The 16,636-nt window shown below is 39.1% G+C and overlaps 1 protein-coding gene across 2 annotated transcripts in view; it reads left to right on the top strand.

Annotated features, from left to right (window-relative positions):
• Positions 1-16,636, top strand: part of foxd7 (forkhead box D7) — a 55,301-nt gene that overhangs the window by 24,516 nt on the left and 14,149 nt on the right. Inside the window, exon 3 of one of the 2 annotated variants that reach the window (XM_057345045.1) lies at positions 2,652-4,473. The exons of the other annotated variant lie outside the window; for it this stretch is intronic. Coding sequence (XP_057201028.1) covers positions 3,012-3,944 — 933 coding nt within the window. The 5' untranslated portion in view covers positions 2,652-3,011 and the 3' untranslated portion in view covers positions 3,945-4,473. Of the gene's footprint in view, positions 1-2,651; positions 4,474-16,636 lie in introns of those variants that run through there. 2 annotated transcript variants of the gene reach the window in all.

Below are 16,636 nucleotides of genomic sequence, written 5' to 3'. Positions count from 1 at the left end.
TTTTTTTGTAAAATAATGCGGAAAACGAGAACACAAGATGATTAAGAGACGGAGACCGCGGGGAGTCGTCAGCATCGACAGGTCATCATGACGTCATGAGGTGTCCATAACGACATTTGGCCTTTGTTTTTTCTACATTACATATAAAATTGCTACATTTATATAAAAATCGCTATTAAATATAAAATGTAAATAGCTATAAACATATAATTTGAATGTTTTAATATTTTTGAGCTTGATTATGAAATAGGCTGATAGCCTACTTCTACTTATTGAAATATAATAATAATAAACAATAATAATTAGGGCTGTCAAACGATTAATCGTGATTAATCGCATCCAGAATAAAAGTTTGTGTTTACATAATATATGTATGTGTACTGTGCATATTCATTTTGTATAAATAAATACAATAACATACACATACATGTATATATATATTTAGAAAACGTTTAGATGTATTTATTTATATTTACCAATAATTTAAATTATATATAAGCATTTATTAATTTTATATTTGATATTTTTCTTAAATATGTAGGCCTACATGTACGTGTATGTGTTTATAAATACAAAATTAATATGCACATTGCACAGACATATATTATGTGAACACAAACTTTTATTCTGGATGCGATTAATCGCGATTAATCGTTTGACAGCCCTAATAATAATCATTTAAAAAAGTCTTTAAAAATAGTATTATTTACGCATGTCAGCTCCTTTTTCTGTCCTCAGTATCTGAGATAATAAACTCAAACGTGACACCTTTTTTCTAAACGACACAAGATGGCGCCACTTGTTTAATTTTCAGATTTGTTATCCTGAGAAAGTCCTTGCTTTTCAGAGGACCAGTGTGCTCTAAAGCATATTTTTCCAGGTTAATACACAACTCTTCTTTTTTGGAGGTGGTGAGAGGAGCCTCCAATTAATGCTTGCCTGTTCCAAGTGTGTAACAGAAGAGTATACATGATTAGTTATAGCCTATTGAATATTTGTCAGTTTCTGTATTTTGACTCAGTCCTGGCTATAAGGTTATTAAATATTTCCGCTGTTATTGGTCGGGAAAAGATCGGGTTAATTGAAGTAGAATTCATGCGACAACATGAAGGTAGACTATGCTGTCACAATGAGAACCTGGCTTAGGCCTATATTTTAACACGTGCCTTTAACACATGTATGAAACATGAGCTGAAGAAATTAAAATCTACCTGTGTAAATCAATGGTTTATTTAAAAAAGATCACATTATACGAATTTTGTGTGAAACACAGATTACATCTTTACATTTACGCATTTTGCAGACGCTTTTATCCTAAGCAACGTATTGTGCATGATAAGCATAGTACGGCAACGTGTTTCATTTTAACGTATTTTCCGGCATATAGCTTCTTTAGGATTCATACAAAAACTTAATATTAAGTATGTTGTTTCGATATCTTAATAGTGCATCTGGTGCAATTCTAACGTGGTATTTTGTCTAATGTCGTCTCCAATTTCAGAGACAGTTGTCTATAGGAATACCACATTACCCATGAATACCACATTACAGCGCTTTGTCTGTGGATCCCCGCCACGTCGGGTTTGTATCATTATCCCCGTTTCGCTTCCAAAACCATCCCTCATTCATTTCTCTCCCCGGGCCTGTTTCCAATCTGCAGACATGCGTGATAGATTTGGGAAATCATGCCCACCCACGTCATCTCATCGCTCTGTGGCCTCCGCTATCAATAAGATTATATGGGCAGGAAATGTAGAAATCCTCAACAAAGAGCTCTGCCGTTAAACACAAACACCCACGGCCTTCTCGTGCCTTTTAACTACGACATTTTAACGAAAGAGTTTCACTTTCATCTGAACGACCCGACAATTTTATATGATAGGCCTCATTTTCACCATATAATTAAAGGAAACTGGTTCAGTCGAAATAGGAAATGCTATATTTCGGGTATAGAGAAAACATATGTCCAACGATCAGATACAATTTAAGGGACCTCATGATAGATAGGCCTATTATAAATTGCTTCTTGTATAGGGCCTATCTTAAATTCGTTGCGGCAGACGTAAAATATCCAGGAGAAAAAATGTTTATTAGTTATGCCACATAAAAACGTATTGTTTTATAAAATATTACAGACCATTAAATAGAAAAAAAATCCTATCTGAGATAATACAACCAAGTAAAAATGAAATATTAATCTTAGTAATCATCTTTATTTAACTGATGTTGAATAGGCGCAGATCTACTTAAAAATACAGAAATCACACGTTATGCAGAATGTTCCACATTTAATTAGCAATTTTTATTAAGCCCGTTTGATCAATGTAGAAACCATAACCATGAAATAAAAGTATTATTTTTATAGGATTTTTAAGGATACAAGTTGTGAATTCTTTGCACATGAATCCTGTACAGTATTATTTTTAGTCTAGTAGTCCCTATAATAGTGTGCTGAGAGGATGAAAAATGGCATGCTCAAGAATTAATTCTCATAGTTTTACTGCATTCAAATATTATTCAAACATATTATAAAATATGCCTCTTATATTTATTTGAAAATATCTGTTGAGCAGCCAAAAGTACTGATGACCTAGATTCTGTTTTCTATTGTGAATTCAGTGACATGTCATTATTCATGGTTTCTTCTGAAGACTGTCCTCGCGCAGATCTGGTAGAGTTGCGCTGTTTTCATTGGAGTGGAGCTTCTTCCTGAGAACTTCGTCATGAGATCATCGTCATCTGATTCCCCAACAGCTGCAGGAATCCAGTTGCGTTGGAGTGGACGATGGACATTGCTGTGTGCGCAGGTCTCCGAACCTCTATTTGCGTCTGGCTACATTAAACTTAAGTATTTTTTTCTCAAAGTAATAAAAATATGTTCCATGGTGTTCATATGAACTGAGGAACCGGGACCAGCGATTTTTTCCAAGTAAAGGACAGAACGCATCTGCGCAATTTAATCTGCGCATCTGCTTGTTTAAACCATAGTTTTTCTTCTCCACCTGTGGATTATGACCCTGGACACAGATTTAATGGATGACCTCGTTGTCGACGTGGTAGGTGAAGGTGGCAAGGAATCTGGAGACGATCGTCTTTCGTCTGCATCCGACCACCGGATACACAACTCAACATCCCTGTCCGAAAATCAGTCAAGCAACGGAGATAAGGACCACGTACCCTCTTCTATATGTCCGTCAACCTCGAGCAAAAGCACGTCGGTGAAACCGCCCTATTCTTACATCGCCTTGATCACCATGGCCATCCTCCAGAGTCCCAAAAAGCGTCTGACCCTCAGCGAGATCTGTGACTTCATCAGCCTTCGGTTCGCGTACTACCGAGAGAAATTCCCAGCTTGGCAGAACTCCATCCGACACAATCTTTCTCTCAACGATTGTTTCGTAAAAATGCCACGGGAACCGGGTAACCCGGGTAAAGGGAATTACTGGACTCTGGATCCAAATTCATCGGACATGTTTGAGAACGGAAGTTTTCTGAGGAGGAGGAAGCGATTTAAACGACACCACTTCAAATTCGGGGTGTTTAAAGATCAAGCGCTTCAGCCGAATGGCTTTCCGAATCTTGGCTACGGCGCGTACAGTCTCAGCGCGTCCTGCGCGCACTTACCGGGTTTGGATATCTACCCGTTTGGCTTCCATCAGCCCATCGGTGTACCACCTCTCGGCAGCATTTTACCTGCTCTGTCCACGCTTTTCTCTCGGAACTCTGTCGCCAAGTCTTTTCCACAGTCCCAAACAGTGGCTATAGAGCCTGTCACCCCTGGGTTAACCTGTCCGGTTGCTCCGTCCTCGCATTACGCATCTTCAGGACTGTTCAATCCAGTGGGCTTCCCCCGGGTCCTCAATCTTCAATATGAGTACCAGAAACTGCAGAATCTGCAAGAGTTGACCACTAAACATAGACTCTTGGCTAGCGTCAATAACTAGGTGCGCATGGGAAATATTTAGATTTAAAACTATTTTTTCTCAGGAATTTATTTTCATGTATTCGAAGTCAAGTTTAGCAGGCAAATGTCTGAGCAACTCTGAATGTTGAGTGTTGTTTCTATCTGTAAGGCTTTCTGTTAAATGACAAAACTGGTGCATGGTATTTTATTGGAATGATGAAATTCTAATCATTTTAATAATCGAGCTTCGAACTATTTAAATGACGACTTTCCTTTTACGTTTTGATGGAAATAAAAAAGACATTTAAAAAATGTACAATAAACGTGAATCCTGATTTCTAATGTGTGCGGGCAACGATAGCCTTTTCATTCTTCATTTAAATAATTATTCAAACATCACGTCGTAGTATAAATATTTGTTGTTGTTTTTTCCCTTTTTCATAAAACATCTAGTGTCATTTAGAAATTCAAATTCATAGTCGTTATGAACATGATCATGCCAATATTTTGATTAACTTTCCGAAGGAAACCATATGATTGGCATGTTTATTTCAGACAACACTGAATTTAAAAGCAACGTTGTAATTGTTTTTGCTTTTTAAGTAGCCTATTTATTATTATATACTTGTATATGATCAGGATATAGGAAATGACAAACCACATCAACATTATAAAGACCTACAAATCAGCACAGCAAAATAGAAGCTCGGTTTATTTTTTTAACTTTGTTGGGCGGAAATGATCAAACTTGTCGGTCTTAAATGCGCAATGCAAATATACAGGGCAGAGGATCTTGCCCATATCTGAACTTTATACATATTAGGCTATTCTCCAAACACTTTAGTGCATTATATTAAGTTAGAATATAACGTAGGCCAATGTTTCATGCGTTTTATGTTTTGTATAAATTTGATTATAACAAAGCTGGCCTGGACCAAGCGAGTTGTGGCACGTCTTAAAAACATATTTTTTTTGTAATTGTCAAGTAGCCTCAAATGTTATATGAATACATAGATGCAACCAAATATTCATTTATTAGGGTGACCTCATGAATTTGTAATTCTCTAAAAATAACATATTGATCTAACAATATTCTGGATTTTGGTGTGGGGATGTCCGCGTCAGTGTCTGCGGTTAGTCCTTTGTCACTTCTGAGGAAAAACACACCACTGGTTTACTAATGATGTTACATTCTTACAAAAAAATATACAGATTTCATTTGTACAGAGTGCATTTGTAGGCTATATTTTACAATTGCTCCACATTCTCCTGATTTATGAGTTGAGACACTGAGATGAGAAACACTGAGATGATCGGAAAAAGAAAAACTCCACTCCACTTCTATTACATTTAGGCCTATACTTTGAGATTTCGATAGCCAATACTTCAATCTACTTTTTTCTGGGGAGCGATTGAAATATTTCGTTGTTGCAAAGGTAATAAATCCAAAATAAAGCCTAAATGAAATATACACTTTTTGATCATAGTTAAATCCATATAGCAAACACTAAAAACCAAAATGTCATCAGCATCAAGATTTTATTAGAATAAAAAACCGTTGACGAGTTAAACATATATTGATATTTAATTCAATAAAAGTTAAATGCAAAACAATACTCTGCGATTAAACGAAATTAATTAAACAGGATGATTGAATCTGCCCCCTAATCCTGCTTCATGTTTGATGATCGTCCCAATGGCATTGGAAAATTTGGCTCGCTATAAATACGGCTGTATTTGTTATGAGTTTAAGTCTTTTTTTATGAATAAAACAACAACAAAATTAGTCCCAGATGGTTAGTGGTGGTCGCTTCACTGTGGAATCAATCTGTATTTTCTTTTTCATGTAAATAAAATGGCAGAATTCTGTTGTCACAAGGGACATGAATTAAGGGAAATGATTCATTTGTGTCTGTAAATATTTTGAAACTCACCGAATTTGCCTGTAGGTTTAGCATGTGTTCAGAGACTTGACACAGCAATTTTGAGCTTGGATTGGGTACCAACATACAAAAATTAAATGGACTTGACATGACATGACATGCAACAATAGGTGATTTAGACAAGTGGAGAAATATAACTTCACTTCTACTGCAGCTTTCCATTAATTTCCTCCGAGGGAAGAAAAACATGCTTGGGGATTTTTGACCTGGACTTTAATGTTCCAGTCAAACTTTGTTACGTGCATATGACTGGAAAACGAGCCTAAACTACATTAAACCAATTGATTTATGAAATAAGTAGAAAAAAGGCACTGATCTAACGTTTAGGCTGTATCTTTTAAAAAACATGTTTTATTAAGTTAACTTAATTCAGTGGTGGAAAGAAATCGCTGCACCTGACAAAACAGGGTGAGACAGCAAAAGTGTAAATGTGCACAGCTGTCTTTGGATCACCCACTCATGATGGAAAGATTTTTCTGTTGTTGGCTTTGAATAATAGCCTCCATTTATCTGCGTCCCAGCAGAGTTATCTATACAAAACCAATCACTGCATAACCAAACACACACTTTTTTCTTCGAGACAATTGTCTTTTTTAGCTGCAGCAGGTTTCAGCATCTGAATGACCTGCGCGTAAAATCGGTAATTTAATGGAAAGGCAGAAATAATAATAAAGCATTCGCGGTCTGAAATTGAATACGTCATCTGCGAAAACTTCTCCTCACGCTTCATCAGCGTCACATTAGGCATGTTAAATAATATTGAGATTGTGATGAACTGCGAAATATACGTGACGCCGCATCCATACGTCACGCGCGTGAGGTTTATTACCGATGCCGAAATCATTCATATTTCACCCTCTGGAGAGACGTTGCTTTTACAAGGGAGAAAACGTGCAGGTTTGGTTTAAATGTCTCCTGACCGGAGTCGTACCTGACCTGTGAGACGCTTTCTTCTGTTTCCTCGTGCCAAACCAAACAGGATGGTTAAAATGGTTCCCGAAACCATGTACCGCCTCGTGCAGGTCTCCTGCTCCCATGTAAAACAAAGACACGGGGCTGCTGAGGTGCTCTGTGGGATATCCTATTCCTTCAAAGCTGCTTCCTGAGAAGGAAAATATTATTCCCTTACAATTTCCCTGTGTTTGAGCTGCAAGTGTAATAAATAGTATATTTGGGTGTTTTCAATACATGTAATTTGGGGAAATAAGTATTTTAGGCCATGTCTAATCTGGGACTATGATTCAGTTTATAAATTGCACGTAATATATAAGACCCGACGAAATTCACATGATTTCCACGGGTATTCAGGATTATTTTAAACCCTTCCCGTTACTTTGTCTGATGTGGTTCCAGAGCATGAAAAAGACAGATACAGACATAAAAAAAGAGAAAGCTCCTTCTCAGAACCTCCCTCACTTAAACTCCTTCAGGGTTGTGATAGAGCTCCTAATTTTATAAAGCTACTGGATAATCGAGTAGTTCTATATGTTGCTTGATCGTCTATCTTAAATGCACAACCACATGGCATTTTTTGTGTAAATGCATCACAAAATCATCCAATCATTCACATCGCAGAAGTCTTCCCAGCCAAAATCCAGATTAATATGTGGGTCCTTACAAGACCCACTTAAACTCAAGCAGATATTTCTTCATTATGCTTCTTAAAATAAAATAAAATTTATACTTCTCACATTTTTATGACCACACACACACACAACTTGACATTTGCTTATTCTGGCTAAACGTGTGCCACTCAGCTACTCCATTTGCACTAGATTTGGGTATAAATCAGCACACACCGCCACCCTCCCCTTTTCTTCAGCAGGCTTGAGCCCCTCTCTGCCAACCGCAGTAAAACCAGGCCCTCTGCACACTGTTGAGCCCAACTATTTACTCAAAGAGAGATCAAAAAGTGTTCATATGTTTAGGTGCGCACGCACACATTTGCCAGCGTACTTCAACGTGTGTGTGGGGAAGTGTGTGTATTGCCCCAACCCGGCTGGTTTCTTTGCCAAAATCAATTTGCCAGTAGATGACAGTGAAATCCTGCAGGAAAGCCACCCAGAAGGGGAATGAGGTAACACCTCAGCCATGCTCATGGGCAGAGCAGATGGATGGAGGGCAATAAGAAAAATGGAGAGAACAAAAGTATGAATGGGCTGTAATAGTGGGGAGGAGGTGAAATGTAATTAGAATGGCTTAGTATACCAATGTTGAAAGTGGTACATGGCTGTGTGCTAACCTCTGTGGCACCCTGCTGTTTCAATGCAGATGGAGCCCTGATGCCCATGCCTAGTGCATGTGGGTAAAAAAAAGTTGAATCTTTGGCTGTTTGGAATGGAATACAAGCATACACTGTATACTCCCTATAGACCACTTTGGAAGACACAGTTGATAATATGCTGTAGTTAAACCATTTTAGTAAGTAAACCAATTCAAACACTGTGGCACTGTAATAATAAAATCCCACTATTGACAGAAATGCATTAAAACATACATAACTATGTTGTATAAAGACCTTACATAATGAAGCATTATGTTTTTCTTACCTTAGAATGAGCTATTTCTATCTACATACACCGCGGGTCCCCTTGCATGTAATTCATCATGTTGTTTCTACAGTAGCCCTAAAAGGACAAACTGCTCTATAGAACGCGTTTCGTAAATACGTTATCGCCTTCGGCAAAGAATTGAAAACGTGGCGACATCTTAGTGCTGTGAGAGCCGCCGTATGCTTCGAAAGGGAGGGGTGGAGCGAGCCGTTGGTTGCAATTTGCAAACCCGACCACTAGATGCCACTAAATTTCATACACTGGACCTTTAACCAGCAAGATGAAGAAAGATTGGCTCATCAAATGGCTTGGGATGGGATGTTTGTTAACGAAAAAAGTGTTATTTTGGAGAATATCCACATGCAATAGTTCAATAGTACATGCAATATGCTAGTAAGCTATTCAGAACATAAATGCAGGCATTCTCTTAGCATGCATGGCATTCAAGAAGAAAGCTTTGCAACAAAAATGTAATGTTTTAATAGTCTTTTTTAAATTAGAAACATTTATCTAAATAAAAAAGATAAACTACCCACATTTAAACCTCCCTTCACCACACAATTAACCGATTCCTTTGTGAATGAGCTTAAAATCTGCCGTTGTGTAATCAGGAAGGGAAAAGGAAGTACAATTAACATATGGGTCAGAGGGTGCAGAAGCGGGTCAATGTGTGTCCCATTCTCTGGTTACCACTGCAGTGTTTTTCAACACTGATTATGCCGACGTGGTGATGGCCAGGCTGCCTATGGTCAGGTGGTTTTCCAAGACCTGCAAGCAGAAAGGAACAGAAAAAAAGAGTGTCGCTATGGCAACTACAGGAGGTTTGGAGTGTGGACCACCAGCAGCGATCTAGGAGAGATCGGCATCCTAAGCCCACCAATCTTTCAATGGTATACTTTGGTATGGTTTTTCACTTTTTACCATTAACATCCAAAATGGTGTAGAGAAAATTTGGACCTTGACTTTGAAAAAGCATTGGAACCAGTCTTGGAAGGAAAAAATCACGAATTGGCACGAGCCGTCGTACACGGTGGACGCTGAGCCAAACCTCACGCTTTGTATCAGGAGGAATAAAACTCCTAATCCAATCGAGGAACCTCAATGAAAGCTGGAGAATATTTGGTGCAAAACATCTCGTCTCTGGTACAATTAGTCTGAAGTCCCCAAATCTGAAACTGTCTGTTTCCCATCAAAGTGCTATATTAATACGCCGCTCTCTCTCTCTCCGTGACCTCACTGAGAGGAAACATTACACCGTGTTTTAACGAATTGATTAGTACGAATATCAGCAAGTGCACGAAATGCCAAACGCCGCCCTGCCACCCAAACCGTCAACGGGCGAGCGTGCACTTCATCTCACTGCCGCCTTCCTTGGTGGTCTCTGAGGTAAGCTATATTTTACCCTCGCCTTTCTTTTTCTCATTTTTTATAGCAAACAGAAAATTGTTCCTAATTCGCTGTTGCTAGAGGGGGGTAATTTGCGGCTTTTGGCAGAGTGTCACAAGCCCCAAATTCGAAAAAGCTGCTGTGGGGAAGCTGTTTTTAATGGGCGTGCAGGACAAGTTTTGGCACTGTGGGAGACAATCAATTTTATACATCGAGGAAAAAACAGAATTAAGGAAAAGGAAGCGGTGGAACTAAACAAGGCTGTATTGATCTCTGGGGGGAGAGGTTACCCTTGTCTAACATAGTTATCTCTTATTTTATTTGTCTCTTTAGTACTTTGAACAGGCTTTCAGCGCCGACACTTGGTCTTGAGATGTTTCAATTAAGTTCAAGAACATATGGGTAACAATATTAAGTGCAACGCTGTTGAAAATGTATTTAAATATAAATCTGCATGCATTTAAATGCAAATTGTCTTCTTTATAGCCGTCTCCCTGACTCGAAACCATTTGCATTTGGTCCTCTCCATCGCATCCATATCATCTCCCATTCTCTCACTCTTCGGGGACGGCGGAAGCATTTCAATGATGGTTTTTCCCTCTCACAACACCACATCATTACCCTGGGTGTTTAAATACTTAAGGAAGGTTTAAAGAGCAGAGTGGAAAAAACTGAGAGTTGTACACTAACTCCGCATTACCCGAAGGCACAGTAAAATGTGCACCCGGAGCAAAAACTGGAATAAATAAACCAGGCCTTGTCAGAGATCTGGAACAGTTTTGAGGGGGATGCGAAAGCCACCCTGTTGAAATTAGCAGCACTTGGAGGGGGTCTGCTGTGGACTTCGAGACCTTTACACCAGTTGCCGTGTGCCAATTACTAATGATGTTGGGTGCTTTGCCGTCAGAGCCAAAGTAGCAAAGTGTTTAAGTCCTAATAACTCATTTTGTTGAATGACACAACGCAGTTGCCATTCGGAATGGGAACACCGACATCTTTGGAGGTCCCACAGCTGCAAAGAACGCATAAGCACAGTCAAAAGTTGAGGATGCTTGAACGTAGACTAAGTATAAATTAAACATGACTTGACTGATACTTTTAACACATCATGTTTAAACATTACGCATTTTGTTAAAAAGTTCGCAGTTAATCCTCAGACACATTAACTAAAGCCTCTAAAATGTCAAAACAATAGCAACTGCTTGTTGCTCCCTACACCCGTCAAACATCTGTTTTCCTTTTTTTTGGAGGTGGGAGTAAAGAAAGTAAATCAACACTATACTGAATAATACCTTTAGTCTTGTTTTACCCTACTTTAGTTTTGTTCCACATTTGGGGCGGCCCACAATAAAGCCCTTCTGATTGATGGAAACGCTGGAGGACAGCGCAGGTGTTGCGTGGGATAGATCGATGAAACGCCAAATCGAGCCGAGCTCGTTTCTCTCGGATTGAGATGGATGGAAAACAGCATTCCATGAGTTCGCATGAAAGAGCGAGGGAGCTGGGGGCTGCCCTTGACAGGCAAGAAGAAGACACTGCCCTGCTGTACCAAAGGTGAAGGTTTGACCTGCTTATCTGACTATTAGGTTTGCCTGAGAGGTTGTGCGGAGGAGTGAATACCCGGGCGAGGTATAATGTGTGTTAAGCGTTCCACGTATCACGTATATATCATTAAACCCTTTTTTTTAGCAATATCCTAACTGGACAGAAGTCTAGTGAAGCTATTTTAAATCCCTAGAAGGCGGTGGATCAATTTACCGGGTGTGTTTTTCCATAGCAAGCACTATTATTGCAGGAATATTTAGAAATCTAAAACAGATTTAAACTGCATGCATAACTCATCCTGTACTGTTTGTGCTGCGGACATTAATGATACTGACAGTATCGAGTGGCTTGTCGAGTGGCTTGTTGATAGAAGCGATCTATTACTTCTCAGAGCAATCAGGCCTTCGCCAGGTGAACGGTAAAAAATCCCATCAATTTACAAAGGAGGAAGCCTAGTTAAGATAAGGACTTGCACATAACAGAGACTTCTGGTAGGCTCTTTTGACAAGGACCAGAAAGCAAACACCTATCAATCACTCAAAACACCCTAACAACTACCTAAAACATCATAGCAACTGCATTACAATGCACCAAATAGTATTTCATGCAAATTCATTGCTGTTTTCATATCGAGTTGGAACAAGTTCAGCTTGATTTCGCATTTCATAAACGGCTGAATGGAAGCCGAAATATTTATTTTGTATTAGTGTTCAAATGGTCAAAGGAAGTCGAAATTTACTTTTTGGCTATAATGTAAATTCATAGGTTATGCATGAACCACTTTATATAACAAAAAGTTGGTCATTATGCTAATCAGTCTTTGGGTGTTTACCTGAACCCTAAAGTGATAAGAAATCATTCTTTCCATCTCCATATGCACTTAAATGCAAAAGATAAAAATAAAATACACGAAACTAGAATCTATCTATATTTTGTATGGTTGGTGGCAAGGCATTTAATATACATTAAACGTCTTAATTTTTGGTAAAGTACTTCACAAGTGTAGCATTAATCTGTCTTTACACTTGTCTGCCGTTCGCAAATCACAGAATAACCAAATTCCTTCACGGCTCACCTCCTCTCCTTCTTTTCAGTCTTTCCTCCTTTTCCACCCCCCTCGGGGAGGTAAAACCCAGACCTGAACCAAACTCTCGCTCTTATTTAAGGGGGTCAGGTCGTGCTTATCGTCCTCAGGAGAGCTATAAAGCGGCCAGGCTCGTGTTTTCACTGCGCGCCTCTGGATGAGTTGCGGCGCGTGAAAGGCTCGCGCTGCGGGCACTCGCGTGCAGTTAAAATGAAACAGTGGCGGTGAAAAGAAAATAAAGACTTCTATGCAACAACACCTTCTGAGCATTTGACTCCGGTGAAACTGTTCAGGTCTAGCAGGACATGCTCCGTGAAATTCCCTGTTTGAGCCGCGGTGCACGATGGGAAAAACGCTAGCGCACGCTCGTTACGTAAATAAGAAATTGTATTATTTCCCATATCAAACCCAAAATTAACGTCTGTGTGTAGCAACATCATTTAGTTTTTAAGAACATTAAACCATTAACGTAACTAAGGATTTGGTAACAGAAAACATTTCAAGTAAATTATTAAATTATTTCCGGGTTGAGGTGGGAAATATCCTAATTCTGCATTCTGATAGGCCTATTTTAAGACTATTATATGGGTGGATCTATTGCATAATATTACTTTTTAATATATTTTATGTAATTGTTAATGTAATTAAATAAAAGTAGCCTACAATCAAAATAGTCTAAATATATATTTAATATAGCTTAAGGAGTTTTATTTCATACGGTGTGAATTTTATGACTGCTGATGTGATCACAGGTGTGTCATTTGAACATTTCTAAACCTTTTAGTTTAGCCGCATATGAAAAAAAGTATTTAAAACATTATTTACCTGGAAGAAAAATGACAAATTGGACAAAAGCCCATGAGTCGGTGTCTGGAAAATCGTTCAATTAAAATAAAAGTCTAGTCCATGGTATCTCTGGTGGTCTTTTGAGGTACGATGGTGGGTCTGCAAAAAGCAACCTACGTCATTTAATGTGGGAAAACGGATTTGAAATTACAGCTGGGAACAGGAACATTACGTTTGCAGGCCGCACTTAAAATTCAATTCATTCTTTGGAAGTAGCTTAAAAACTCCTCACAACTTTTCGGCCTCATTATGCAATAATGAACAATGTAAAACATCTGGAAAATACCTAATTTGCACATTAGAATCGAGGAACTAAAACACACTGTGGTTGTATTTCACTTGACTGACTCAACCTCAACAACACAATCGAGAATTTGACGCGTTGAGTTTTAAACAAGCAAGAGCAGCATCGTGTATGAGGATTGCTTATGCATAAAAAGACATCTAAAAAAAGAATAATAAAAAATATTGGGGTATATTGTTTTTCTTTTCCCATATAAAAGAAACTAATAGTTTAAAGTTGCATGAATCGGTATAGATCCATGCAAAGAGGAATGTGGATATCGAGAGAAGCTTGACACAGAGAGTGGGTTGGTTAGGAGTGTGGACACAAGCTGTAAAGAAAAGAAATTTATGTGGTGAGGAAGGGGAAGGTGGTCAGGGAATGAGTACACGAGAAGAGAGGGAGGTGTGGAAGCAGAAAATGGGGTCGAGATAGCACGGATTTGGAGAAAGTGAATGTTTGAATAGAAGAGGGAAAAGTCACGCTAATTTATACTCCACTAATTGGAACCAGGACAGACTTTGCACCTGAGATGCATTCCACAAACCTCACCATGGGAGAGGGACCGGGGGTCTCGGGGTCAGTGTGCGTGTATATGCAATAAAGAATACGTGTCTGTTTGAGCGGTGTACGGTGTGTAGGCTGAGTCAGAGGTCAGACGTCATTTTTTTGGCGTGGATCACGGCGAGCAAACGTCAGCATCAATGGTGTCTTTGTAATCTGGGGGTCTCACCTCCATTACTACAGGTCTGACGTGACGGTTCGCTTGTGTCAGGAACGGTTCCATTGTGACAGTCGCACGGTTACTCAGAGCCAGACCACCCTGACTTTCACACTCGTAAAGTTCCGCCGATCAGCAAAATCTGGAGCGTGCAGTCGCTATTGCAATCTAAAGACCAAACCTTTATAGTGGCAGATGGACGCCATCATACTAAAAATCTCACTCAAACGTGGATGTCGACGTCATGAAGCAGATTACCAGATGTTAAGCGTTTATCATAGTACCAGCCCAGCGTTATGAAATGAAGTGGCAGGTCTTTGCATCTCTCCGGTCTAGTTTTGCCAACTTTGGTTTCGTCTGGCATTTCTATGTTGACTGCCGCTTTGATGAGCGTCTGATAGCAATTTTATCCGATGTGTCGACGATAGTCTGCTATGGTGATGATATGCCTCTTATCTCGGCTAAAGTTACAATCTGTCATGTAGGCTTAAAGCTTTTTATATTCATTATTCAGCCTCACACGCACGTATCTATAACTAGAACCACTGAGGATGTCTGTGAACGGACGCACCAGCAAGAAGTAAAGTTAAAACTAAGGAAATCTGACTTCCCAACAAAAATAAAAACATAAGCCTGGTTTGAAAGATGGCGACTGAAGTCAGACATGTGGAGAGCATATTTGTCGCATGCTTTCTTCGCCTTTTTTTTTAGGAAAGAGGGAAACTGTAACAAGTATTCAGATGTGGCGGGTGGTGTTTTGTTACCCTCCGTGAAGAGCCGCATCCCTCAGGAAGTTCAGGACAGGCTTTTATTCGCGCTCTTTGAAGCTATCTTTTCCACTTTCATTGGCCATGGCAGACAGCTTGATAGTCAGCAAACATTCATGAGTTTGAGCATTGCGTTCGCTTCGTTAGCGGTTTCTACACAGACTTCGAATCCCTGTGATTTTTTTCTCTGGTGTGTCTATTTTGAGCGACCAACTCACGGAGCATCAAAGAAGCCGCAGCGCTTCTGCCTTTCCCGCCTTAATGGCGCACGCACGCAAACATGCTTGTTTTTTTCCGTGTTCTTCCACTTGAGCATGACTGGGCATTATGATAATAGTTTAAATGAAAACAATGTGTGATATCCTCGTGACCGGTGGACAGACGGAGGGAGGATACATCAGAAATCCAGATGTATGGAGCCAGGTGCTTGTTGTCTCAGAGGTGGCTCATACAGACATCTCTGACTTTAAGAACTTATCATGAACATAGCATGCAGTGAGTTATGTCTAGGTTTGTTTTGGACACATGAGGTAAGAAATAAACCAAGTGACCACCCAAAATGTGCTAAAAATTCCACATTTAAAATGTTAAATTATTAACATGTTCTGTCATTAAAGAGAAACAGTATTCATGAAATTTCCTATGAATAGATCCCCCTAAGCAAATGACCGCTATGTTTTCTATTTTTCTCTGTCTTGCTGGATTCATCCTTTTTTTAAAAACCACATCAGTGCAAATCAGAGGTCTGGCCCGTAGGCCCAACAACACACTGCCTTTCATTTGAGATTTTAGATGAAGGACATAACTTTCTCTCTTTCTCTTTTACTTAACTTTATTTTTTCCTTGGGTAATGTTGCACTTGGGCTTTTTAATTTAATTAAAATTTAATTGACCCCCAAAAAATAATTCTTTGACATGTTGTTCCAAAAGCCTGTTTGGAACAACAGAAAAATACTGTTATTTTTCTGTGAAGCACAAAAGAAGATTCTTAGATTGTTTTCCACTTAATAGTTTAAAGACCGCACAAGCATTTTGTATGTAATTGCTCAAAGTTTGCTCTTTCATAACTCTAAGATTCTAAGGAGTCTCGGTATAGGCCCTTTTCACAATGACGTCACTTAACTTCCGCCTTCTCGCAAAGCAGTGTATCAGTGCAGCAAACTTGGCGCTAGCAGAAGTAATGATACACTGCTTCGCGGCAGAACGGAAGATGCGTGGCGTCATGTGAAAAGGGCCTATTGCTTCAAGTAGCCTGTCAGTTCACGTCTCAGAGGTTTTGCTTTGGAGAAAAAGAAATAAATAATGCAATTGTTAAAATACATGATAAGGATGATTTTACACCACGTAAAATGAAGATTGGAGAAGTAAAATAATCTGGATTTGGGCAAATTTGATGAAAAATGTTTGAGTTCAATGTATTGCGATCTTCAATAATGTTGACTTTTGCAGACTTGGCAAATCTGAGCTTAGTTTGTGAAATTGTGAGATCTCATCTGAAACTCTTCTTTTGACAATTTTTGAGATTTTTTGGCTCTTTTTCTTTGGAAGAAGTTCCCATATGCTCTCCATTTAATCTCATGTATGTCGAGGAGAAGTAGGCTAACT

This window comes from Triplophysa rosa, linkage group LG11 (assembly GCF_024868665.1).
Source record: "Triplophysa rosa linkage group LG11, Trosa_1v2, whole genome shotgun sequence".
Lineage (NCBI taxonomy): Eukaryota > Metazoa > Chordata > Actinopteri > Cypriniformes > Nemacheilidae > Triplophysa > Triplophysa rosa.
Note: the sequence above shows the minus strand (reverse complement) of the source record. Positions and strands in the feature narration are given on the sequence as shown.